Below are 27,199 nucleotides of genomic sequence, written 5' to 3'. Positions count from 1 at the left end.
AAAGCACCGACCAGGTGGTGGCGTACTCACCCTTCCCAGTTCATGCGCACTTCACGTCCCCTCTTTTAATTCCCTTACCCTCAGCTGTTCGACACATGCAGTAAAGATCTTTGTGTGGCCTATTTCGCAAAAGACCGACGGTTCGACGTGAAATCTGTCACTAAACGAATTCCCAATGTCTTTAAATGTACCGAATAAAAATACGGATAAGTACATAATTTTTATCTTATTACCGTTCTTTGGCGAAAGCCGCTACAATCCGTTAAATGTATCGGCGAGACTCGCCGATTTTTTATCTCAAAACTGATGTCGCAACACGAGCAAGTCAGAAAAAAATTATTTTTTAGCGATACAACTCATAATTGAGTAAACGTTTACGTTTTTTTTTTTACTAATATCTGTTTGCATTATAATTTTGCAGGAAATATAGATGGGTAGGATGGAACGGGTCATAGATCCTGGGCGCGGCAAATATGCAAGAAGGACTGGAGATCGTTATTGCAATTCAGGGATCAACTCTCTCGCCACACTCGTCGATACTACTGTCACAAACTGTGTTTATTTTTATCATTAATGTATATTATTTATTATAAATAAGTTAGAAACATTCATTTTGGGTTTGATAGATGTTTACAATTTTATACACAGAGAAAGAATATCCAACATATTTTACGCTCCCAGAAGGGTGATGTGCACCTCCTGACGAAAGAGAGATAAAGAAAGATCCAATAAAGAAAGAAACATTGACGGCGCTCTTGTTTCTTTCTTATGCATTTTTTTCTATTAAATGTCTCTTGCTAGTTTATTACGCTAATTTGTAGAGTTATTTCTCTAATTTCTTAAATTCAACATTAATTCAATACATTAACAGATTAACTGCGTCCTCTTTTTCAATCGCCTGTTTCTATTCGCGTTATTGGGAAAAGAGAGAAGATAGCGAAAATTGCGGCTTCGAGAAGATATTGAACTGTCGGAGAGTACGGGTAACGGGCAGCGCGCTAGCCAGCATATGACCAAGCGCAGGCAGTGAGCAGTTCATACGTGTACGTACACTGTATAATGTGAATACGGGGCGAGCGAGAGGCATGAAGCCCCCCTCTTCGAGAGGAGAGGAGACCCATGATCTTGGCTGCGCGCGGTGGCTGTGCCGTTGCGTAGAAAGATGAGAACCCGAAAGGAGAACCGCGACGAACTCCTCCTACCTGATCAAACAGTTTAACAAAGCTCAGCCTCGAAAATGTAAGACGATGATCGTTTATAAGAAATTCTTCGTCCTCAAAGAAACTATCCTCGCAAATCGAGACAAGATTCTTTTGTTCCCGAGAGAAAAGTGATTAAAATCGTAGAAAGTCATCTCTGCAAGAACGAAATCCCTCGTTCCCGAGGAATTTGTCTTTGCACATGAGCATTTCCTTGCCTTTGGAGAAATTCGCTCGCAGCTCAAGGAACGTTCTTCTCGCGCAACCCGCACGCACAGCCGGCAGAGAGAGGAGACGGCAGAGAGAGATATCTGCGGGCTCCTCCCGCGCGCTTTAATTATCTAAATCACACCAAACAAACGCAATTCCCCGCAATTACCTTTCGCTCTTTTGGAAATGCAAAGTTTACCTCGGAATCTCACACACTCTTTCTCCCTCTTGTTCTTTCTTTCGCATTCACTTTTTCTTTCTTTCTTTCTTTCTCCTTTCTCCCTCTTCGCCATTAGTGCTGGTATCTTTCACTCTTTCTCTCTCTTTCTCTCTCTCTCCCTCTCTCGCGCTCTAATCTATATTCCTCGTTCTTTTTTATATATTATATATAACAATATTTATATGATAAATTTTTTATGAATTTAAATCACATGCAGAAAGAGCTTTGAGTCGTTTCTGGCACGGATAAAAAGGAAAAAAAAAAAAAAAACTTTTTGGCTTTCGTGTAACTTTAAACGTAGGATGTTCTCGTTATAATTTAGCGTTTAGTACATTTCAGAAAAAGAAAAAAAAAAAAAAAATGAAGAAAACAGAAAAGAAAGAAGAAAAGAAAAGCAACAACACCACACTAGTAAATGGCACTAGAATTGTTCTCACTTGTGTCGTCGAATCTAATTCGCGATTAGAAAGCGTGTTTTTATTTTATTTTTTCGTTCGCTCGCCACGCTGTTTCGTCTCTTCAGTTTCTTCTCCTTTGCTGAGATCTCTTGGACTCGAGACGAATACAGACGGACGCGTCATTAAAAATTCACGCGGCACAGCCGCGCCGTACGCTATGCTCACACTTGTAAGACATGTTCGCTATCGCTTTCGATTATATATATATATATATATATATATATATATATATATATATATATATATACATACATATATATATATATACGTTTTATATATATATAAAAGTCGGACAACGATACCCGGAACCTTCAGGTATTGACGTATCCTTGGCCCGGAGTGCAGCGCACATTCGCCCACGATATCGACTAAGAACTAATCTACAAAAAAAAAAAAGGTAACAAATCCCGAAATGGGAATCGGTGTACGAGAGAACCGAATCAACTCGCGCAAGTTCGTATCGACAGTAAACAGATTTTTCTCATCGCTTTTCTTTCACAACGAAGTAGAACGCGTAACGCTTATGACGATTTTAGGTCCTCGTTCGCTTTCCTATTTCTTACATCGCTTCGCTTTTACGCTCTTCACAATTTTGTGCATTACGCGCCTTAGTTACTTGTGCTGGTATATAACACTTTCAGCGTGACGAAGCTTAACGCAGTGCGACGCATGTATCGATATATGCGTATACGGATGGCACCACGAGTTTGTTTCGTTTTTGTCACACGCCTCTTTAATGGTCCTCACGTCGTTTCACAGATTACGCTCGCGAGTCAACGGAGTAGTAGTTTCGCACTGATACATTGGTCAGGGTGCGAGAGAAACTGCTCGAGTCCGCTCGAATTTGCAGGGCACTTTGCCGTCTAAACCAGATTGTACTCCTTCAGATTGGACTGCAGAATGGTGTCCTTCACTGCCGCAAACACGAATCTGATGTTTTCCGTATCTGCGAAGTAAAATGGATACATTAAATCCTGGAATATATTTTAAATACTTAAAGTTTAAGTGGCTTCACAAAATACTATACATGCTACGAGTGATATCTTTCTTTCTGAAATACGGTTTAATTCTCAATCTGTTGTTGTAACAGTACTTAAACCTTTCCTTTTGACATATTTCTTACATCTATATTTCTTACAAGTATGTTTATCTGTAAATATACTGTGCTATTGCTTGTCAATGCTATAGTGTAAATTATTTATATCTTTTTAATAACTTTAGGATATCATTAAACACTCAAATAGATTAACGTGAAAGCGCAAAACGAAGATCGCCACTTACCCCCTAAAAAGAAGCTTCAAACCCGGACAGTCATGACATACATGCAGCATGCAATTCCCTTCAAGATACTTTTTGTAGCAATACGAGAGAAAAACCATAAACAATGTAATTCCTTTCTCCATACTTATTTTAAAGAAGCTTAAGTAGTCAAAGAACAATAAAGCGCAAAATAGAAGACGGAACAAAGTTGTTAATTAAAGTACATAAAAAATATTATAACAATAATGTATATTTAAAATGTGAAATACTTTAGATATTAGAAACGTTCCTGCATTAAGTTTTTGCCTGCTATAAAGGCTCATTAGTAACATAATGTTTGTAAAAAGTGAATTATTTTTAATTATTAGGACAAACATTTATTGATATACTCTTTTTATTAAGGAGTTACAAAGCTTTATATATTTTATTCAACGTATATTGTAATATGTTCTTGTCGACACTAAAGCTGGCAGTTATTATCGAAAGTAAAGTTTCGAAAGTATAGTTGTATTTGCAATTAGTTGACGATTAATCCTCGAGAATGACATAAACTTGAGCTGCAAAGTTAATTTTAAACAATCACGATAATATTTAATAAATAAATTATAATGACTCATATATTGTTTAAGTATCTATTAAGCAATCGTTATTTTTATACGACGGTTAAGTTACACTAAGGCACAGCTTCATTATAAACCTGTTGTACAAGTCTACATCATCCTCGGTGCCCGAATATTAAATAATATCGTCAAGAATCTGCGTATACTTGATAGTATCTATACCGACACGTTAAGCAAGATTAAACTCCTTAAGCGCGGTTTGCATGATTGTATCCTTAACGGCGCAGAATACAAGCTTGATGTTTTCCGTATCTGATGGTTAATTCCATGAACGCAGCATGCAAAATATAAATCGGGCATCATTGAGATTGATCAGCACCATTTAATGACTTTGAAAAATCAACCTGATATTCGACTTTATCGATATTACATTTTAAAATAACCTATCTAACTTTTCTGCATTAATCTTTTAAATAATGAATTGTATTTTCATCCTTTTATACATACACGTGTATGGTAGGTTGATTTTTCCATGGTGCATTTATAACATTTGATTACACACCTGATTATACGGGAGGCAGGCAACATACAAGCTCTGGTACAAGACACAACACATCGAAGAACTGTTTATAAAGCGAAAGAAATACGATATACGTTTACATAGGAGTTACCAAAAAACTAGCCTACCTGTGGCACACGTAAAGTGGGAATAAATAATCTTGTCGCTATCTGGATTCAAATCAACGAACATCTTCAGGATGAATTCTCTAGCTGCTTGAGCGTCTCTCTGCCGACCTGCGAAATACATAAGCGAGGGAGGGGCATGACATTACTTCCGTTTATCTACAAAGGCGTGTATATATTACAAAGTCAATGTTTTTTAGCGATGAGCTTAATAATGAGACGTTTATAATTGATACGGTCGGGTTTTTAGCAGATGTAAGTACGATAAAATGTAGGTTGGAGTCGGATTAAGAAAAGTTCTACACGTTACAGAATTTCTAAATATTTTACAAGACAGGAATAAATCTGTATTAAAAAATGTCGACCCGCGATATCGGCATTGCTCATATGCATAATAACAGCGCGAAACGCAGACGGATATCGATCTATTTTAATGGAATAATGTTGTACTCCACTCAAATCCAATATATGCTTTCCAAGGACAGCTTATTAAATTAGTCGTAGTGAACATCAAAGAAGCCTTTCGAAAGCCTCATTAATAAGCTAGAGAGCTTATATAAGAACACCAAGTACAATTTTGCAAATTCGTACTAGTTACTTGTAAGTTCGTAAAAAATCTGAAATATCGTTGTTTCAAACTAAAAATTTCAATTGAATATAACTTTTACCGACGACATTTCGAGTTTCAGCACGTTGATAAAAGATGTTGGACGTTTAATAATTACATATTACCTCACAAAATTACAAATTACAACACGGGATGCGAGCATTTTAATTATTGCTAGATTAACTAGCTTAAGCCTACGTACAAGTTAATTTTAATTTGACAAGATTACGTGCTACCGATTATTGCAAATAATGTATAGAAATGTAGATATGCATTTGTGGTTTGATATAGTATATTAAAATATAACCTTTGCAAATCGATTATCTACCTACTAATAAATGACCCGAATTAAAAATATTAGAGCAGCAAACTTGCAGGAAACAACATAAGAGTTGGATGAAATATCGATACTAAATAGTTGGGCAAATAACTAAAAAATCTATATTTTTGACTCGGAGCACACTCATTGTCAGTACTCGGACAGACCTGTCGCACACGTAAAGTGAGAGTAGCACATTCGATCGGGATCGGGATTACAACTGAGATACACCTTTAAGATGAACTCCCTGGCCGGTACATGTTGCTGTTTCGGGCCTATACCATAGAACTTATTTGTTACTAGTATTTAAAAAAAAAAAAAAAAAAAATCTTATTGTTCACTTTATTCACCCTATTTTTAAATATAAGATTTAATCTAACTAATCAACAACCGAAACAAACGTTTAGTATTTTATGCTGAATGGTTAATGATAATTCGTTTGGAAGTTCTAATAATAATTGAGAAATGTTTAATATCGTATAACTTACCATCAAATTCCGGAAAGTAGTCGACGAGATGAGAGTACATAATCTTTTCTTCTAGCAGATCTTTCTTGTTGAGAAATAGGATAACGGAGGAGTGTTGAAACCAGGGATATGTTATAATCGTTTTGAATAGTGCTTTACTTTCCTCCATTCGATTCTGAAAGAAAATCAGACATGAATCAGTTATAATAACGTCAAACTGATGACTTTCATAAGTCTTGAAAAAATAATACAATTACCTCATTTTCCGATTCAAATAGAATTTGATCATATTCACTTAGAGCTACTAAAAATATTATTGAAGTGACGTTCTCGAAACAATGGATCCACTTTCTTCTTTCTGACCTCTGTCCACCGACGTCTACCATCCTGCAAATAACGTTCTGTTAAATCGAATACTACCAGTAGCATATAAATGAAATCTAGCCGAGTCTTTTTACTTTTAATTTAATTTAATTTAAAAGTTAACTTTATGTATTTTTTATTTTTTTTTATTAATAATATAAGTAGTTGAAAAAGAAGAATATAAATTTTCAATTTTATTAATAATTTATTATGAAACAAGTAAGTAAATTTCTATTTATCTCAATTTATTCTAATTTACTCTAAAATTCGTTAAAAATCTGATAAATTCAATGCATTCATAAATAAAAATTATTCTCAATTGCATTACGTAATTACAAATAGTATTATAAAAATGTATCGCATGCAGTAGCATTATTGTAACTACATGTGAAATAAACGAGCAACGAACGAATATTAAATGCATTGAAGAAATAAATATTAATAATACGATTGTTGAAATAAGTTTATTTTCGCATTTACTATTTGTTCGTTCCCGTATATTCGTTTTAGCTAAACAATTTTTTGTTAAAAAAAATATAAAACATGTAAAAAGACATGCAAATGTTGAAGCCTTTTTAAAATTATGTATATAGAATTAAATATATACAGGGTACCCTTATAAAGTTGCAATTTTGAACTCTTCCCGAAATATAAGAATAAGAATAAACTTTATTAAACACTCTGTATATAATGTAAAATACATTTATATATTTTCCGTTAACCCTTCTCCTTTCTCGGACAAATTAAGAAGAAAATATTATATAAAATTATTTAATTGGATATTGAATTTCATTCGAATTTTTGTAACACTTAATCTTTAATGAAAGAAAGAAAAAGGTTTAATTAGTTGACATTGCTTTCTACGATGGAAGTATTTTAAGATGCTACAAAAACTCGAGTGCACGTTCAAAGGTATAGAATCGGACTGAAAGACTATTAGTACCTAAATATGATGGAGTCCAGATCAAATGGATATTCTATAATTCCGGTGGTGGGAGCTCGTGCCCGGAGGATGTCTTGCTCGGTCGGAAGGAAATCGGGCTTTTCGATACGTTCTAGATCACTAAGATAACTGCAAAACGAAATAAAAAGCTATTGTCTGGAAATGCATGCCATGCGTGGTATACTTAAAAATATACATGTAATTAAAAAACCAGAAAGTAACGTGTAAAACAATTTTCACACATGCTCCAGTGGTTTAGTCTAAAAAATATTTCAACGCTGATGCCGAGTCTTGAGACTTGCTTTAATATATTTGATATGATACAAACGTTAGATTATAAGAAAAAAAAAATTAAATTAAATTAATAATAATAATAATAATTAATAAAATTAGTGTTATTATTTTAATTTATAGAATCAAATTAAGTTTTAGAAATTTTATTACCAATTGACTTAATTTATAGTCAATTGACCACAGTCACAAGACTCTTAAATAGCATCGCGTGGAAAGGCGAACATTGAATCGACAACGAATCCCAGGTGCAATGAATAAATCACAGAAGACAAAAAGGATGCAGAAACGGTCCGATGCAGGTGGTATTGCAGGCTCAGGTAGATAGCTCGCTCCTTCTTTCATCATCCTCATCGGTCGACCGCGAGAGACACATACCTAAATCGGATCTCTTCCAAGTCAAAGGGATATTCAATTATACCGGTGGTGGGCACTCTCACACGAAGAATGTCCTGTTCTGTGGGGAGGTAGTTTGATGCCGCGACTCGATCTATCTCCATTAGGTAACTGAAACATCGTGTTCTCAATACGCGGTGAACAGGAAGAAGATGGAGGGTAGGAGAAGAGAAGGGAAGTCAAGAGCCACTGTGAGAGAGTTAAGTCGTGTCCGGAGTGCGCGTGAATATCAGAAGCGTTGCTGCGAGAACGTATACGCAAACAAGGTGATGATATGTGTTTAAACAAAATTCCGGCAAATCTTTGAAAATAAAAAGCTTGCCAAAAGATCTGAAATCAAGTTGTTCCGTTCTTTTTTTCCAGAGAGAAAATAAAAAATGAAAAGGCTAACATGTTCCCGTACACGTCAATATGTTTAAAAAAATGTTTTTTTTTTTTTTTTTTCTAATTGATCTAAGCTCTTTCGAAAACGAACCCGCGTGCTCGAGAGATAGAAAAGTACAAAATATCCCGTCCATGTGCCCCGTGTACAATTTCGACAAGAATATTCCACGTTAATTTAGCTTCCTCCTTGCGCTTGATCAGAATTACGTAGATGAATTGATGAGATAATTTGTTTTCAAGCTAGCGCAGAAGTGTCTTGATGTCTTTCTTAGGAGGAAGTCCCCAATTTGAAAACAAACGAGAGAAAAGATAAAATGCGGTGAGCCTGGGTCGTCCTGCTGTTTCATCTTTGATGAGAATGTTCGAGGTGGAGAGACGAGAGGACAATCTTTCAGTAAAATATGTTACGATGAGACAAGGCGCTTCGAAAGGGAGGCGTGGGGCGATCGACAGCCGAAATACTTACTACTTGGCGGAATCCGTGAGCTGGTATTCCCGTCTACGATCGTAACACTCCTGTATACCCGCGTCCGCCCACAGATCCTTGATCGCTTCCACGTACGGGCTCTCGAACGTCGTCACTGTTTCGAAGTCGACACTTCGGACCAACTCCGCTTTTTCCTGGAACGGAGGAAGAGAAACACATGAGAGTGCTGAAGGAAACAACAAGGCGGATCCATGAGTGTGATTTACGCGTTTCCGGTCCGGCCGTATCAAGGGTGCAATACAACACGTGTTATCATTAACCTTTTGATACTCAATATAGAACAGTTAGAGCTTTAATTGGCTCCTTTGCGAGGTCGAGCCTGCGTACAATTACTATGATTTAAAGCGCTTAATGCTGTATCCGAGATACGTACACGTCGGATCCGCGAAAGTGCAAAAATAAATAACACACGACCGAGCTAATTAAATAAAAACGAAGCGACAATTATAATTAAAAGATGTGTAATATTTTTATCAAAGTACTGCCTATTTAATTGTTATTTGCCGCGACTGCTGCTTTAACTTTTAAAACATATTAGACAATTAATTTAAAATATTTTGCATCGTCACTCCTGTTGCAACTTTTTTTTTTATTACTACAAAGGTATAAAGCAATTGACTAGAACAATACTTACTATATTCGAGGAATCACCGTACTGGATCTTCAGGAAGTCCATTGCCCGAATCATGGACTGCATCGCCATGAAAATGTTTTGGTATACAAGTTTGATAAACCCTTTCTTGTCCTCGTCCGAGTAGCCGGAGCCGTGGATAATCCTCATCTGCTTAATGAAGGTGGACTTGCCTGACTCGCCGGTTCCTGCGACAAAGTTTTGGTCCCGATTAGCTCGCTGTCAAAGCAAATAAATAGGCAACGGTCTCTCTTAGGGAGATTACGAGATTTCCGAACGGATAAACCGAACTTTTCGCATGAGGTAACAAGGGATGGATTTTTAATAATAAAATTAGACAAGGCAAGCAACTAAATCTAATTATAAAATAAGTAACTTGTACAATTATGAGATTGCCACAGTTGATTTTTCAATTACAAAAATCTGCAATTAACAAAAGAAAAAAATTAAACAAAATAAAAGTTATTAAAATGCACAGGAACAGCTTATTGCTCGGGCCTAATTACCTATTGCAATTGGTGTACCGCGATAAGTCGCGAGATTTAAACATTTATACGTCAAGTTTCATTTCTTCGTGCATGCATTATTTACACATATGAGCAAAGTTATGCAATGTTAATGTTAATTGTACAAGAAAAAAAATCTTGCTGGTTTCTAATGCGACGCGTTTACAGTTTCGCACCTCGCGGAAGATCGTTCGCATCTGGAAAACAGTGGGGCGCGAGTATGTCGGTCAGACGCAAGAGAAGGAGGTCGGGATTGTTGCTGGCTGGCGGTGGCGGAGCAACGGCAGCGGCGTGGTGACGATGCCGGTGGTGGTCCAGGCGCTGGATGCTGGATGGCGAGGGTGTAGGTGGCGCGTCGCCACCGTCGTTTCCTCGCGAAATCATGAATGAACGCGGGTAACACGCGGCCGGCGCGACGCACGGCGGTTTTCTTCTCAACCCTACGGAGTGCATCTCTCCCTACGGCGGGATAACGCACCCCTCGCGCCGCGAACGTCGTTCGAGATCTCGAGACGTACGCTACTTGGCTCTTCTTTTCGCTCGCGCAGAATTGCAAAAATCGCACAGTTGTTTATTAAAAAATTGAACAAGCTCTTTTCTTTTTTCTTCGAGTCCAAACGGTTGGATAAAAAAAAAAAAACGAGAGAAGAGACGATAATCCGCGTGTAAAACGGACCTCGTGAATAATGAATCGCGCTCGAATCTTTAATTCCAGCGTTCCTGATACCGCGCGCATTATCGACACGTTTGATTTAATATTTACTAGTTTCGATCGATAGCTTCCCTGGAATTTTTTTCAGCTTCGTCGAAAGATCTATCGTTAAAATTAAACATTGGCGGTGGGGAGAAACGTTCCGGGTATCGATGCACTTTGAAGAATCTCTCCCCAAGTTCGCTAGATGAAGGAAGAAGTGTTTGCTGCTTTCCGGCGGTGTAATAATGCCGGGCGCGTAACCTGAATCGATCTTGATGCACGCAAGGGACACGCTGGGCACAGAGGAGAAGGAGCTTTTTATGCGCGCCGCCAAGAAAAGACGCTTCTCGCGCCCACAAGCAGCCTTTCTCCGCCTTAATGAGGATGCAAAAAGGCCATCGGGCATACGCGGCTGCGCCTTTTATCGATAAAGACCCTCTCTCTCCCCCCCCCCCTCTGGCGTTACCAATCAAAAAAACGCATCTTTTTGCGGCACGATAAGAAAGCAAAAGTTTTTTTTTATCTAAATTTTAATTAAATCTGGGATTTTCTTCGTTCCATTACTTTTTTATTGAACGCTTTTATCGGGTTCGTTGAATCCCGTCGGCTCGCCCAAAGCCTCCCGCGAGCCATTGTGCGACAACAAAACTCGCATGTGTGACAACACGTGCGATTACGCGATGCGGGAAGCATTGCGCTTGTCGCGCTCGTTTACCGCGGCGCTTAAGACTCTTTGAAGTCGGTATTCTAGTAGAGTTACTCCATCGCCGATCAATGTCAACGGTGATTACACCCCGGTGGGTGCATCGCGCGCTAATTTCCTCGCGAGCCACGCTCGGTTATTATATTAATCGCGGTACAGTGTTAATTAAACTAGGTAATCCCTCGTCGGTCGCTTTTCCAGAAAATTGACCGCGGAATAACAGGCCGTCTTTGATGCTTCCTTAATTTTTCTATTTTTTAATAATCATTACCTCCACGTCGCTGCAAACCCGTGCTTTAAGGTTTGATTATTTTACTTTTCTAATTTAAAAATAAAGATAATGAAATAATCATCAAGTGGTAATAATTAATTCTTTGTTTTTTTTTTTTTTTTTAATTAACGAAATTACTTTCCATTTTTGACATATATGAGGGATATTTATGGAAGTAAAGGCGCTTTTATTTGCCACAAGAACACTGTGCATGAATGCTATTTTAATTTCACGCAATGCGCGCCAGTGGCGCGAGTATTAACGAGTTAATATTAGCCTACAACGCGGTCTCCGATTGTGCGAAGAGACATCGGACGATGCTGCCAACGAATTCACGGAATCCCGATCGAGATTGACTCTTGAACGCCAAGAGGAAGAACGGAGAAACGCGAAGGAATAGCGGGTTAATGAATGAATGAAAGCCGACGGTGGGTGGGATGCGCAGCCCAGGCTCTCTTCCGGTATTCCTTCAACGACATAACTAAAGCTGGAACTCCTCTCGTTCAGCTGGGAGAGAGAAGAGGAACTTAACTCCCATGTGGAATTATTTTCCTTCCTGATGGAGGAGAACAGCTCCTCCGTTTATTGAAATTCGTTTTCCTTCGCGCCTTCGAAAAGCCGTTCGGGGCGTTTAAGAGCAAAGGATGGGACCAGCGTTAATTTCGATAATCAATATTTTAAAACGACGATATATTCTTTTGGGATAAAGGGACAGGCGGCATAAAAGTTTTGATATCGTAACTTTATATCGCGGAATCTAAATGTTTAATTCTTCAAGGCTCCTCCGATGTGGCACACCTTCGAGGATTTATACGAGAAGACCCGAGTAGACGCGGAAAAAAACTAAGATTCGACAAATTTGAATTGCAAATCGCGGCACATGTAAAAAAAAATGTACAAATGCGAGATTCAGAAAGACGTGGTATTTAAGTTCGATCATTAATTAAAAAAAAAAAAATAAAAAAAAGTTGTTTTACATTTGCGCTGCCACGCGTTTCCGAAAACAGGTTGCGAGAAACGATTGTGGTATACCAAAGGTATCCATTCTCCTTGCATGGGAAGTTCGCGAGGCATTCTGCACGATCGTCAAGGACATGACGAATCAGAAATACGCGAAAGATGAGAGAACAGGCCAGGAGGTTGAAATTAATTTACAACGCGCGTAATTCCCCTTTTTTTTCCTTTCTTATTTCCTTTGAAAATAATTAGTATTGAAATGTAACAACTGTGCAGATGTACCACGCGCATAAAATAAGATAAATCCACGTGGCTGTGTACCACGCGTGGATGCTGGAGCTAAATCTGGGAAATATATCTATGTAAATCTATGTAAATCAGCCTCGTATTCCGAGTATATTTAGGTGCCGAATAATCAAATGTTCCCGCGAGTCGACTTTAAAAGACTTATCCATTCGAATATTCTCAATTCAAGCTGCACATCCAAATTACCGATTAATATCGTGTTGATTTTACGATCGCGTCAAATTGTTTTTTAAACTTTTTTTATATTTGCGACAATGTGTTTTTATATTTTTTACCCTGCACCAAGAAATTCTAATTCAATCCATAAAGTGCCCCTTTGCAGCGGCGCAGTCAGCAAAATTCAATATCTTAAAATGTTTCGAATGCCGACAACACTTCCAGTTAAACCGAACACCCTCAATTGGGAATCGTAGTGCTCGAATTTATTCGATTAATTCCAGCAAGGCGGCTATTCGATTATTATAATTTTAATTAAGTGGCTCTTCCGGCGGGTTTCTCGGTGTCTTTCGCGCAAAAGGGCGAAGGCATCGCTCCGCCCTACACAACGACGATCGACACCCTTCTTCTTCGACGCACACTGTCGGCGGGCGAAGGGAAAAGCCCGAATCGACGGACGTGTACGCGCCAAGCGCGGAAGCTTTCCGGGGCGGTGGAAGCTCCGCCGTCGCCGGGGGTGGGTCGATAGATGCCGACGTGGAGAGATAGGGCGAGAAGTGTGTGTGTGTGTGTGTGTATGAGAGGGAGAGAGAAAGATAGTGAGTGCTAGTTAGAATGAGAGAGGCGGCAGAGCAGGGCTCTTTCGTCTCCCAGGCCGCAGCACCACCGCGCCCCGATATTTGCGCGCCACCCTTTGCCGGCACCTTTAGGCGGCACCCACACCGAATCACCCGCTCGCACCCAGAGACAGGAAATGTCTGAATGGGTTGTGGAAATAATGCCGGACACGCGGGATCGCTAAAAATTTCACGAGACCCGTACGAGGAACGTGCAGAGAATCTCCTGGCTATATTCCAAGATACATTTATTTCTTTTCCTCCTTAGATGCACTTGACCATTCGAATTGCTCTCACAATCGTCCATACTTGGAAGAGTTGAAAGAATAGAATATTATTTAATTGATACAATGTAATATGTACGCGGGTGTAAAAGAAAAAAATTTTTTTTAGTGAGGAGAAAAATGGAAATATTAAATTGTTGTGTTGCGCGGAATGCATGATAACGTATAACGTGATAATGTACGAGACTTATGAAATTTTTCCTCGATAGATAACCCGAAACGCTGCATCGGCAATAATTCTCTGAAAATTATGCTTTGTAATAATTTCCTTAACTTGCGAGAGAGAGATATCCTCTTTTTTATTTTTCTCGTGTAACGCCGGGTTCTCGCGCTCAATGATTACGATTCATGATTGCAGTTTGTATACTTAAAACAATGTAAAAATTTCTCTCGCATTGCTGTGCCAATTGATTTTTTATCCAGTTCGATAAGCGACGGACGCGCTATTTAATTTGACGCAATTAACTCGCGTGAAACGTCATTCCGGGATAATTCCTTTGATCGTGAAGCAAATGTAACTTTTTTTTTTTTTCTCCGAAATTATATTTTTATCATAAAACGATAAATACGTAACAAACATTAACGGAAGCGAATTTAATAATGCAAAAATATTATTTTCCATGTTGTACGTTACGAGCAACAAATGGGCACACATCTTGCAAGAGGCCGGCCAGTTTTGACGTCGAGTTGGCCACGCGTTGATATTTTAAACGTATCGATCGAACTTGCAAATACACTCGGTATCAGTGAGCGTAGCCGATTGAATTAGCCCGCTCGCGAATGCGAAATATGCAAATCGCTAAGTATTTACGCAATCCGTGTAAAACGTTACACATGCTACAACCCGGGACTTGATTAGACTCGCTCGATACCGATATTCTGTCGTACGTCAGTAGCACTATCTGATGTACGTCATTAATATAAAATGATAAATTAAAAGATTACACTCAACACTTTTGGAAAGCACCAAATATCAAGGAAGTATACAAAAAAAATTAATGCGTTTGTCGAAATCTACATCAAGCTGTTCGATCCGTTTGACTAAGCAACTGTTGCAATCACTGATGCATTATCAGTACGAAATATGCTTTGATGATGGTGTTACAAAATTCAGTTAGCGTAACTCAGAGATTGACACCCTAATAAATTTTTTGGCAACTCTGAGAAAACTCAGCGATCTAATACAGTCGGAATAAAGTTTAACATTCTGATTCGCAAATAACATCACCGATGTTTGTCACGAAAATCGTCCGATAAAGTGCTTTTCGATCGTACGTAGACGGCGTTTTTCACGCGAACTTTCCAATATTTACCGACTCGATTAAAAAATATAATTGTGAATTTTACGACGTGTAATTTTTTATTTACATATAAATGGATTTGCGCCGTCGCTTCGCACTTTTTTTTTTTTTTCTATTGGACTTGATACCCCATGCACAGAGCATTATCGGTTAACTATCAGTTATCAGCGATAAAATCTAAAATAAAACAGCGATCGGTAAACGCTTGAATGAGTGTGCCAGACGCCTTTTTTTCCGAAACCGAATGAGAACTTCCGTGGATATTCACCGTTCGGCGATTTCGTTCAATCGCCAAGAATTTGTTTTGCGACCGCATTATCAATATGCGTGGATACGCGGTTTTCCGCGGTGATGCTACGATACCTGCGTATGATTATCGTGATTCAATTTCTTCTTGCTCGTATGATTCGGATGCTGCGCGCTTCCATTGTATCGAACTACATTGTATCGAACGTGGTGAATTAAATATATGAAAATGATACGGCAGTCATTGCTGCCCGGAAGTGCTCGAAAGTCAAAGCGTCGTCTGTATGCAATGAAATGGCGTGGAGAATAAGCATCGCGCGGAAAACAATAAATTAAACGTGAGTTTAATTAGGTGTGCAATCAAGAAAAATTCTAACAAAGGTGATTCGAAAAAGCTGGAGGATTCGTGAAAACTAATCGCACAGTGAATTTAACGAAGCACAGAGATCACGAGGCATCCCCTAAACGGAGCTCCGTAAGTTTATTCCGTTTGCGAGGATCGTGCGTAATAAAATATTTAAACATCCGTGGTCCAGCGCGAACAGCAGCGGCGAGAGATATATCGTCCAAGCAGTTCGGCAAAATGTTTTCGTTACATGCGTATACACACATGCACACACGACGACGTATGCGCGGATACATCGAGTAACACCACATTGAAAATACAGCAGAGCACTATCAATTACGCGCCGATAATTGCGTACACTTGGCGAAACGTAAATTACATATTAATAACTGCGCGTGATAATTGGTATGCCAGTATGCAGAAATTGATAGTAGGAATAACAAAAGTAGGATGTACGCGGCAGCGCGTACATAAATAATTAACGTAGCGTCTAACGGAGATCTCGTAAAACCAACTTTTCTTTCTTTTTTTCTTCTTTTAAATACCACGTTATTCTTTTTTAATTTTATTCCTGGCGCTTAATTTGCAGAAACTTATCCCTGTCGCCACTCTATTACACGAAGATCGATTCCCCGGATGGCGACAGAATTGGTACGTAAACATCGCGTCCGGTAATTCGGAACGCACACATCCCGCTACAAAATTGAGTCCGACGTGCGTTTGGGCTTCTCGTCCAAAAATGATTTCGAAAGCACATAACTCGGTTACGTCCCATTATCGCGGCACCCTGCACGTGGCCGAGCCATCGGTTTTTGCGATTGTTTTCAGCGCTATCGCCTATTAATTACCCGTTGGTTATTATCCGATCGCGCGATAAACGGCATTCGTTCAGTGGCACCTCCCAGTCTGTTTGATCAGTTGAGAAACGCGCGTCGACACATTTTCCACTTTAATTAAACGCCGCTTAAGCGTCGCTATCAAATTACTGAAATTATAGCCTTCTGATCTCGCGCTACCTCCCCCTGTCGAATAATAATTAACCGATCAAGTCCTTATAAATAAGTGTCAAGTTTTCTTAAATCCTCAAGCCTCAAAGACAGTCTGCAATAATTGCCGTTTAATCCCTTCGTGCCCATCATCTACCCGTAGCCTCCATTTAACTACTCCCATTCACCAACTGCTGTTCCTCTCTCCCCTCGAAAATTGATACGAAAGACAATGAACCCGATTAGAGGCCGGTAAAAATATAGACGAATAAATGGCTTTTACATAAAAGTATTCGCGGTAAAAATAAATAATAAATTAAACAATTTAACTTCTCTTTCTTAAGCATTGAGCGCAAATGCGAAAATAATTAATTCTAATTTATATTATTCGCGATCTGTTGACGAACTTAGCTACGCCGGCAATTCAGCGAGAGGAATCTCCCAGGATCGAGAGATTCGCGTCACAATTCGGTACAGCCACCCCATAGAAATAATTGTTTATAAATCGCCTGGCGCGTCCATGCCCTCTCACCCTCTTTCTTTCTTTCTCCCAGAAGTGCATCATTTCGTCTGTCGTCGACGCCGCCGCGCACAATGCACGTGAAAAGTTGCGCGCGGCTGTAAAAGTCCTGTCGGCGAGGCCTTTGCCGCACAATCGTGACATTATTTCCCGTACTGAATGCCAACGCCGTTAGGTACATTGTTCAGGCGCGACTGAATGAGCACCGATTAAAAATAAATGGCTATATAACACCGCTGACGTAGGGAGGCAATTTTAGTTATTAAAGAGGGACGCTCCCGGGAAATAAAATGTTGCATCCGAAGTAAAGGTGAGGTACCGATAAAGTAACCAGTTTTTCTGCGACTCTCGAGCCCGATATATCCTTCTCCCGCCCTTTCCTTTCGTCACGCGAGAAGGGTGAATTACAATTAACCCCTGGAACGTCATGTTGGAGTATAATGCGTCACGAGTCTTTAGAAAACGTGGCGCGACATCCGTGACATTATTCGCCGATTATTTTTAAACAATGATTTTTGACTCCCTGATATCACCTCGCGAGACTGCCTTCAAAAAATTTCTTATTATCGCCCGACGTCGAAAAACATCCGGGAATAATTAATTCGCGATTAACACCGCCGCGAACGCTGGACCCCAACGTCGAACTTGACTTCCGAAGCGTAAACGTTGCGAAATTATATCACCGAATTGAATCGCTTGAGATGAAAACGATCATTCAAATCGCATTTCCGCTGCCGCCGCGCTAAAATTAATTTCGACGGGAGTGCTGGAGCATTATGTGATCGACGAAAACGTCGTTCATTACTTTCCGTTGCCCGCGTGTCATTTTGTAACGTCGTGCGCGATAATTTTCGACTCGTAAAAAAAAATCGCAGGATTTATTACGTAATCGTCTCGCGTACAAGGCATTACGCAAGATCCTGAAGGAAAAGGTCAATAGTCTTCTGAGCATGATAGCGGTGGCTATTTTAAGCGAAAACGAAACGGGAGAATTCCGTCAAGTTATTGCAGGAGGGCTTAATGTATGCAAATAAATTATGAATAGACAAATTGAATTATTATACAATTATTTCCACGAGCACGTTTGTAATAATGACGACGAAAATCGTGCACAATATAAACAAGGAAAATTGCACGTAAAAAAAGAACGTATGCATGATAAATCACGATCCGTCGTGTTCCTCTTTTCATGTTGAAATATATGTTGCTTGCGTCTGTCGTCGAGCAAAAAAAAAAAAAAAACGTTGCTGGATATTTATTTGCAGTTCGCTGCAAAAAATTCTTTAACAAAATTAAAATTATCAAGATATCGAACGGTTAAAAATAATTTGGCAATTTATTTGAAAACTAAAGAATAATACCCCGTGCCTAATTTATCGCCAATTTTTCGTCGGAATGTTTTACTTTTCCACGTATACAGTTCGGATATGTAATATCGGCTGAAATATCGATGGATCAATGCAGTTACACTCCGCGTGGAGTCACGCACGCGTTTCGATGTTTACGCGATCCTGTCTATATAAAAACGATTAACGCGCGATTAACGACCGCGTGTTTTCAGCGATCGCGTGATTGCGCAATCAGCGACGATGTGTTTCAGCGATTCAATGAGTTCTATTTTTAACCCTGCTCACGGCCCGAGGAGCTCGCGGGGCTTTTTATCGGCTTTATCTGTGTTTATCGCCCACCGCGAATAGGAGAGGAAGCTCCGCGCATATTTGTTGATCGTTAGAGGGGCGATTGTTCGTACGTACACGTGGAATAATTTGACGGCTTTTATTCCGGAGTGTAACATTATATACGGCGATTATTTATAGACCCGATGCCGGAATTTTGAAATGAGAGAAAAAAAAGGGCAGATGCGGGGAGGTGGGAGGCGAAAGGGTAATAAGTGCCTCCTGTGAAACGCACGTGTCTAAAAAGGAAATAGTTACGGCTAATGTGCGTTGGCTAATATCGAAGGTAAAATATCGATACTTGGATAGTTCAAAGTGTCATAAGTATTCTTACATGAGTCGTGGGGTGCAATAGCGACGTGTAAACCGTGAATAAAAATGAGTAAAAATATAACTTTTATATATATGACGGTATCGATACATATACAGATTATAGTATATGACTGCGGCCTAACGTCAACTCTTATTGTTAGATTCTTCATTTTGTGATGAAAAGGTGACGGCGGTATAAAGTCCCTACGTGCTCGTTGAATAAAATAAAATTCGAAACGAGGGACCTTCAAATTCAAATTAGTGTCAAAGATTAAAAAATTGTTATATAAAATAATTTTCTTTGATACAATTTGATAAAAAATTTCGTCACTTTTGGCTCCAATTAACCCGCTAAAGAACAATACGATCCAACGCAAGTGTACAAGACATATTAAATGTTTCGTGTGCAAATGCAATGCACATGTGGGACATGCAGCACGATTTCATTGAGAATTGCTGATTTCAACATGCTTATTGTAATCGGTGGAATTACAAATTCGACCGAAACCGAATATCGATGCCTTGGGGACTGTCGCGGCGGTAAGTTAGCGCGCCTCCGGTTCGACCATTTAACACGAAATAGACGGAATATTCGAAACTGGGGAGATTAACGTAATATTTCGCTCCATCGAACGACATGCACTACGGAAGCGTCTGTACAGACGCGCACATGGGCAACGAGTTGACACACACGTACGTATACTATACGTACGCGCGCGGAGATGACACTACACGCAGGATCCGTACTAGAGGGTATGCAGATGCTCTCGATATATCGAGCGCGCGTAAATTTGCTGTAACTTGCCAATGAAGATAATTAAAGATTATCAGGATACATTGTGAAACAACGTTCTCCTCGTGCCGCGCGGCCGACTAAATTGATTGCCGCTCCCGTTAAACGACAATACGCGATAAGATTCATTACTTGTCGTTACCTGCCTGATTACGATGTAACACGTGTATAAAAGCGACCGTATTTATCGGCGCGGAGAGAAAGAAAGGCGAAGCAAATTGAGTAAACAGAATGCGCCAGCCTCATTATCTCGCATAATTTTTTTTTTTTTTTCCCCCGCTTTTACGCGCCGCGATAAGGAACTCAAAAAACGTTTATCGATCTCTCATCTGGCTCTTTTCGGTGGTTCTCGATCAATTTTAATTTTTTACCGACCTTTCTCAGTTCTCACGACCTCCCGGACTAGCAGCGATCCTGCATGATGTGTCAAACGCACGGTGAAAATAGCGTCGCGCGGAAAATACCTCGGCAAGGACCTTCGCGGGCTAATGCACACGGATTAAAAAAATAACAAATCGATTTTGTGATAAATTTATTTCTAAAGGCTTAATTTTAGTTATCGCTCGCGCCGCAAATTGCCTAAAAATTATAACTCTTATTTCGCGGTTTAAAATGTGATTATTACTATTTCTGATATAATATTCCCTGCGACGTCGTAAACGATTTTAATAATTATCGATTATTATTTTATTTCAGAACAATATCTGCCTACAACGATTACAAAATATTTTACAGTTTGGTGTTTCAAATTTCCAAAAAAAGATCGTGACTGAAATATTTGAGAAAGGTTGCCATTTAGTTGCGAGAGAAAATAAAAAAAAATAAAACGTACAACTTCATTCTAACAATGTTCAAATATTACATTGTAACGAAATCCAATAACAAAATTAAACTACTATTTGTAAAAAAATTAAAAATTTAAAAAAAGCACTTTTATTCCTGAATAAACAATTGTTGAAAAACGTTGATTTGTCAGATTTTATTTTTGGTATTTTTCCATGTTGAATCATCGCGGAGCGACGTATTCCCGCGGGATGCAACAAACGTTCGTGCACGTAGTAAGAACGTAATTTTTTCAGGACAGGGAGTTGATTTTTTTTTTTTTCTTAGAGAAGAGATTTAAATGGATTGATGGACTTAATTATGGAGTTATTTACCTCACTGAAGGCCTTCGCGGCTTAACGCACACAGATTAAAAATAACAAATCGATTTCATGATCGACTTATTTATAAGAGCCTAATTTTAGTTCTATACGACGGCGCGCGATAGGACTTTCCTAAAGTAAAGATTATTGCAATTCAACGTGTCTTTTGCGAGACTTTGAAAATCTTTTAATTTCAAACAAACTATAAAAATCCTGTATAGCATTTTACTGCAAATGCATCGCGTTCCCTTTTTTTTCTAGACTATAAATACATGTATCGGGATAGTATATTTTCGCATTAATACATAAAAATTAAAAAAATTAGACGAGGGTACCGTGGATTTGTTTAACACGGTGAATTTCACTAAATAACGGCTTCATTCAGCTCGCGACCGAGTGCTATACTGTTTCGCAAAAAGTCAGGGTAGTAGTAGCACATGCAGATCCGACGGGTTTCGCGGCTATGGAAGCGAGCGCAATCTTTAATGTCTCTACTTCCGGGGGCTGGGGTTTACGAGCGCGCTAATAATACACGGATGAGCAGCGGCGGCCGACTTTGACACCACAATGTTAATTACTATCGGTGCATTTACACCCCAGAGTTTCTACCACGTCTCAAGATTCGCTCTTCGTGGGTTTCGCAAGTGTAACGGCGATCCCGTTCACCCTTCTGAGAAGAAGAAAGACGGAGAGAAGGCGATTCGTAAGCGAGTCGAGTTCGTTACATCGCGCGGAAAAAGAAAAAAATAATTACGCACGTAAAACGTGCGGGGAGACGCGATAATTGGAAATCGAGAATTTGATCGGCGACAAATGGAGCCGCAGCGAAAAGAAACCCGGCCGGAAGAATCGTGCCTCGTTTATCACGCTGCTCACGTTTCCGCGACCGGAAGAACAGAGGTCGAAAGAGCCATCTTTCTGCGGTCTCTCCGTTAGTTCGATAACGGAAAGACAAACGTGTGCCGGAATTATTTGAGGACTTGGGACGTCGCGATCTACCGAGCTCGTTGTCCCGACAACGAAACTTTAACGGATGAAAAGATCAACGTTTGTCGCAAATTTTATGTCGCTTCAAACAAAATTTCGTAATAAAACGACCCGAGGATTATATTAAAGTTAAAAAAAAAAAAAAAAAAAAAAATTAATATTTAATTAACGTGGTAATGTTATTAGAATTATCTCGCCGCAGCGGATCTCGAATTCTCCCGGAGTCACGAAGTAACCGCTGCTCGCAATCGGCTCGGCGACAAGAGACTCGTTGCGGCATCACGTATCCCGCGATCGAGGTATATCACGTATTTAGCCGATGCATTCCGCGGGAACGGACGCGCTTTCGATAACCAACGGAACGCGCGCCGCCGAGAATCGCGTGAATTGTTCTTCGAAACTCGCGAATTGTTGCGCCCGGCGTTCGAATGTGGCGCACGTGTGTACGTGCAATCGTCGAAATTGAATCGCGGACCCGCGATTTACAATTTCGCCGAGTCGACAGGGCACGTCTCCGTAGTTGGACAGCTTGAAACTTGGGCCGGGCGCGAGAAAAGAGCTGAATCGGCAGCTGGCCGGCGCCGCATTAATTAAACCCTTTGTTTCCAAAATTAAATTCGATAAGCAAATCTTAGAAAGAAGTCTCGATCGCGTTGGTTAGCGATACATTTTTTACCAAGGTGTATACGCCCCAGTCGAACATCAAGAAATGTAAAACGCGACTTATCAGCCTGCAATTTAAAAAATTGCTCTTCCGCACCGGTGCGTCTCCGCGCCAAGTCTATTAAATTCGAAAGTCTATTAATTTTTAAAGTGGACGTGAGATAAGAACGCGAGACAGTAGCGAACGTGGCGAGTGGCGTTTTTTTAATTTCGAGCGATGCCATTCCCGAGAAGGTCCGTGATTAGATGAAAACGCAGCTAAATAATACGTTTAAAATGCTCTGGGCTAGCGGTCCGCGGCGAAGAAAAAAATTGACGCCAGCCGAATTAACCTTCTAAAGTTTCACACATATTTTATCAACTTGCCTCGTCTGGATTAGAAATCCGAATATAACTTTATGGAGACTGAAATATAACCCTCTAGGAAACACCTCGTAAACCAAAATCCTTTAAATAAACCCACCCGTTTGACATATTTAACGACAAAGAGCGTCGCGATCCGTTCGACGGCCAATTAATTACAATATTCGAGATATAATCCGCGGGTTGCTCCGACGTCGCGATTAGGTGCGATTTTAGATCGCGTATTCGTACATTTACTTTTTAAAAATGTTTCTCGACACCTTTAAATCGCTCCCAATCTCTCCTTCTTGACGAGCGGCTCGCTGAATGTCTCGGCGATTAAAGGCGCCGGTGATATTAAGGACTTGGCGTATTCGCCGGACGAGATAAGAGCCGCCGAGCGCACGCCGGCCGCGTCGATCGACCTCGTGCACGAGAGAACGTACGTGACGCGCGGACGTCGCCTCCCGGGCGGCGCCGACGTCGGCGTCGGCGTCGGCGTCGGCGTCGGCGTCGACGTCAGCGTCGGCGGGCACGCGGTCGTGGCACCGCCGTTCACGAGAGCCGCGCATGAATGAAACGAGCGAGCGCGGCCCTTTCCAAAGGGGAGAGTGCCCGGGGGTAATCTCGCGACGGCGAAATTAATAATCGCCGACCCTCCGAGGTCGGTAGAGCTGGCGACCGTGCTCCCACGACCCGTCTGTATCTCGTTAAAACGTTTTCCTGTTTTGCGTCTGCGATTGTTCAGCGATCACGGTCACCCTCCAAGCCGGCTTCCTCTGAGAATTCCGCCGCGCTGTCTTTTTTCCGCGTAATAACAGCCGGCGCGGATCGATCTGTCATTCGCGATTAATTACCCGACAAACGGAAAATCGTGGAAACAGGTGAATCATGACTGACGACGAGTTCCGGAGGGAGGAATAAGATCGTGATCTAGTGACTCTTTAAAGCTGTTAGTCCACGCGGGTCTAAAGTATCTGAATTGCCGATGCGACGACTTGACAAAATTACGCGTTTCGACCGAAACGAATTTCCATACAAAGGAAGGAAGCGGGGGACTGCACCTGTATCGAAATGGCAGTGACTAAGCAACTCGCTGCTGATCTCCGTACCGGGTTCACGCGGCGTTATCGTCCTTGATTAATTTCGTTCTCGCGGGTGGAAAACCGGCGATTTGCCATACGGTCTACGCTTTTACCACCCGGCTTCGTGTTATTCCTCGACCGAACGCTGGGTTTCACGCCGCGGATAGTGGGGAGGCAAGTCGAGTGGCAAATTACTCGCTCACCTTCCCCGACAAACGACGGTACAGAAAGTTTAAGCCAAGCGACAACCCGCCGCCGCTCCTCCGTGGGTCTCGGCGCCGGGTTACAATTTTTTTTTTTTTTTTCCTTTTTTTTCCCGCTATTTTTGGAGCAACCCGCCGGCGCCTCGGTCAACGCAGTCCCCCCGTTTTTTCCGAGTAAAAAAAGGCGACGAACGGAAACGACTGATTTTTACAGCGACCGGACGCTTGCTTATTTAGTGAAAAATGGATAAAAAAACTCACCGAGTAAGAGAAGTTTGAGCTCCCTCCTGGCATCCCGCTTGTCCCTTCGCAGTTGTCGCTCGATTTCCTGGTTGATCCGTTTCTGTTCCTTCGCCTCTTCCGACAGGCAGCACGCCATGGCTCAGAACGGCAGAATCCTCCTTTGACGGAGGAGGTGACGACGCCGAAGAAGGAGGAGGAGATGGGAAAGAAAGCGACGAAGATGCGGGGGAAGGGAAGAAAAATGTACGGGCGATTTGGAATGACAGCGAGCGTTGTGCACGCCGACCGGCGGCGATCTTCGTTGCGGCTGGGGATCTTCTCGGCCTCACGTCCGCGGCCGACGTCCCGGCGAACGTGTTGGAACTCCCAGTCGGCGATCTGCTCCGGAAGACGGCGAAAGACCAGGTATTATCTCGCCGCTGCTGACGCGGCGGCGGCGACGACGACGACGACGGTGACGCCTCGTCGCCGTCCTCGTGGTCCCCGTCCTCCCGCTCTCCCCGTCTCTCTCGTCCCGGTGGTGCCTCTCTCGCTCCCCGCTGCTTCCCGCTCGCTGTCGTTGTCTGCTGTCGCCACGGACACCACCGGCGACGGGACCCCGGCACCACTACCCCACCGACGACGACGGCAGCGGCGACGGTGACGGCGACGACGACGACGACGACGACGGTGACGGCGACGGCGACGATGACGGTGGTGTTTCACTCACTCGCGGCAACTCACCACCACCACCACTGCCACCACCACCACCACCACCACTGACACTTTTCCCGGCACGACGGTCACCACGACGACGGCGACGACGGCGACGGCGACGGGGGAACGTCCCCGGCGGCGCACCCGTGTTTTCCCCTCAACGACGACGGCGTCTACGCAGCGCCGCTGCTCCTGGCGGGGCTCGACGACGCCAGCGACGCATCAACGCGCGTCCACGCGCACGCACACGGGCCTTCCACTCTCGTCCTCCAGCTACTCGTTCACTCCTCGCGCGGCTTCCTCGTTCTCCGCCGCGCTCGCTCGTTTCTTCTTTCGCCTCCTCCGCTCACCTCCTCCGCCGCCGCGCCTCACCTCGCTCGCTCCCGTTACGCCCTCGCGCCGCTGCGTCTCGCGAGCGCTCGCGCGCACGCACACGTTTCGCCCCGAGAGTGCCGAGGTTCCGTGTGTGATCGCGCGGCTTTTACGTGTATTCGCTCCTCTCTCTCCCCGCGCGCCGGGTGTACGCGCCCTCTCGCTCTCTCTCGCTCTATTACTCCCGCACGCACGCACGGAGCGCACACATGCAACCACCGGGTCGCGCACGTTTCACCTTTCTCACGGGCACGACGTTGTCGTAACCTCGACGTTCCCTCGCGGAGGGCGAGGTCCTCTTTCCTTCTCGTTCCTGGCTTCCACGCTCCCTCGTCGCCTTCGCCCTCTTTCTTTCTCTTTCGCTCGCTCCTTGGTTATATTATCCCGGCGCGCGGATGCAACACACTCGGCGCACTTGAAGGCACCACCCGGTGACCCCAGCCGGACACTACCGAGATACTCGACGATTGCGCGCCTTCACCCGCGTAGTACTACTCGCCACGACGCGATCAGAGAGTGGCTCCCGAGAGAGCGGAGTAGCGGCGACGTTCGGCGATCGGCTCCCCGGCTCGGCGCGGTGTTGGGTGTGGTAACCCACCGGCGCTCCGTCTCCCTCCGCTCTCACTCTCGCGCTCGCTCCTTCTCTCTCTCGCTCGCTCGACCGCTCGCTCGCTCGCGCGCGCGCGAGCCCTCTTCGTCGCGCTCCCTTCGTAACACCCGCGAAAGGCTATTTCGACGGCGGCGGTACCGCTCCGACGCCCCGAACGCGACGCGAAAACGCGGCACGAGGTAGGCTGGCACGAGACGGGGCGCGTGGTCGCGTTAACCGACGCGACGTGTCGACGTCGGTCCGTCACGAGGAGAAAAAAAGATTCGCCGCGACTGTCCTTTTTCTTCCTCCCTCCGGCTAGCACTCTTTCTCCGTTTATTACTGTACCGCCGCTTCTTTCCGCTGCTGCTTCTGGGCCGCTGGCTGCTCGCTGCCGATGACGATGACGATGATGCTGCCGCCGCTGCTGCTGCTGCTGCTGCTGCACGAGCGCGCCCACACCTCACGAGCGAAGCAACTCCTTGCGACACGCGCCGCGCCCGTCCGGCGCGCAGCTTTTATGAAGCGTCGCGCGACCCGTGAATCCTGTTAAACCAAACCAGATTGGCGAAGCCCCGCGACACGGCAAACCCACAGCCAGCACACCTCGGTTCGCTCGTGGCTGGCTTGCCTGCGTATCACCAGCACCGTACGGCGCGGGGAGGGCGCGCACGTGTCCGCTAACGAGATTAAAATCGGCGAATAGGAGGAGGCGCGGCCG

At 42.6% G+C, this 27,199-nt stretch overlaps 2 protein-coding genes across 8 annotated transcripts in view; one reads left to right on the top strand and one right to left on the bottom strand.

Annotated features, from left to right (window-relative positions):
* Positions 1-741, top strand: part of LOC139107445 (uncharacterized) — a 55,008-nt gene extending 54,267 nt beyond the window's left edge. The window contains exon 6 of the mRNA XM_070665048.1: positions 422-741. Coding sequence (XP_070521149.1) covers positions 422-455 — 34 coding nt within the window. The 3' untranslated portion in view covers positions 456-741. The remainder of the gene's footprint in view (positions 1-421) is intronic.
* Galphaq (G protein alpha q subunit) lies at positions 541-26,933 on the bottom strand. 7 transcript variants are annotated; one of them, XM_070665050.1, is made up of 9 exons: positions 24,840-25,582; positions 9,483-9,667; positions 8,828-8,982; positions 7,960-8,088; positions 7,291-7,419; positions 6,242-6,371; positions 6,006-6,159; positions 4,595-4,702; positions 541-3,033 (listed from the first exon to the last, which is right to left on the bottom strand). In XM_070665050.1, the coding sequence occupies exons 1-9, from the start codon at positions 24,955-24,957 to the stop codon at positions 2,951-2,953; spliced, it is 1,191 nt and encodes a 396-aa protein (XP_070521151.1). In that variant the 5' UTR covers positions 24,958-25,582; the 3' UTR covers positions 541-2,950. The 7 variants fall into 7 exon arrangements, with proteins under 7 accessions (XP_070521151.1, XP_070521154.1, XP_070521155.1 ...); XM_070665052.1 differs by lacking the exons at positions 541-3,033; positions 4,595-4,702 and adding exons at positions 3,735-4,219; positions 5,685-5,792 and having other exon boundaries at positions 24,840-26,933; XM_070665051.1 differs by lacking the exon at positions 541-3,033 and adding an exon at positions 3,735-4,219 and having other exon boundaries at positions 24,840-26,919.
* Between the last annotated feature and the right edge of the window lie 266 nt (positions 26,934-27,199).

This window comes from Cardiocondyla obscurior, linkage group LG13 (assembly GCF_019399895.1).
Source record: "Cardiocondyla obscurior isolate alpha-2009 linkage group LG13, Cobs3.1, whole genome shotgun sequence".
NCBI classification, from domain to species: Eukaryota; Metazoa; Arthropoda; class Insecta; order Hymenoptera; family Formicidae; genus Cardiocondyla; species Cardiocondyla obscurior.
The sequence above is the reverse complement of the archived record's forward strand: the minus strand, read 5'-3'. Positions and strand labels throughout refer to the sequence as shown.

Excerpts from the sequence above, each read along its gene's own strand:
- Galphaq (XM_070665052.1), bottom strand. The coding sequence starts at position 24,957 with ATGGCGTGCTGCCTGTCGGAAGAGGCGAAGGAACAGAAACGGATCAAC. Across the intron at positions 6,160-6,241 it reads TATTTGAATCGGAAAATGAG|AATCGAATGGAGGAAAGTAA; the intron begins GTAATTGTATTA and ends ATTTTCTTTCAG. Across the intron at positions 5,793-6,005 it reads CTACTTTCCGGAATTTGATG|GCCCGAAACAGCAACATGTA; the intron begins GTAAGTTATACG and ends TCTATGGTATAG.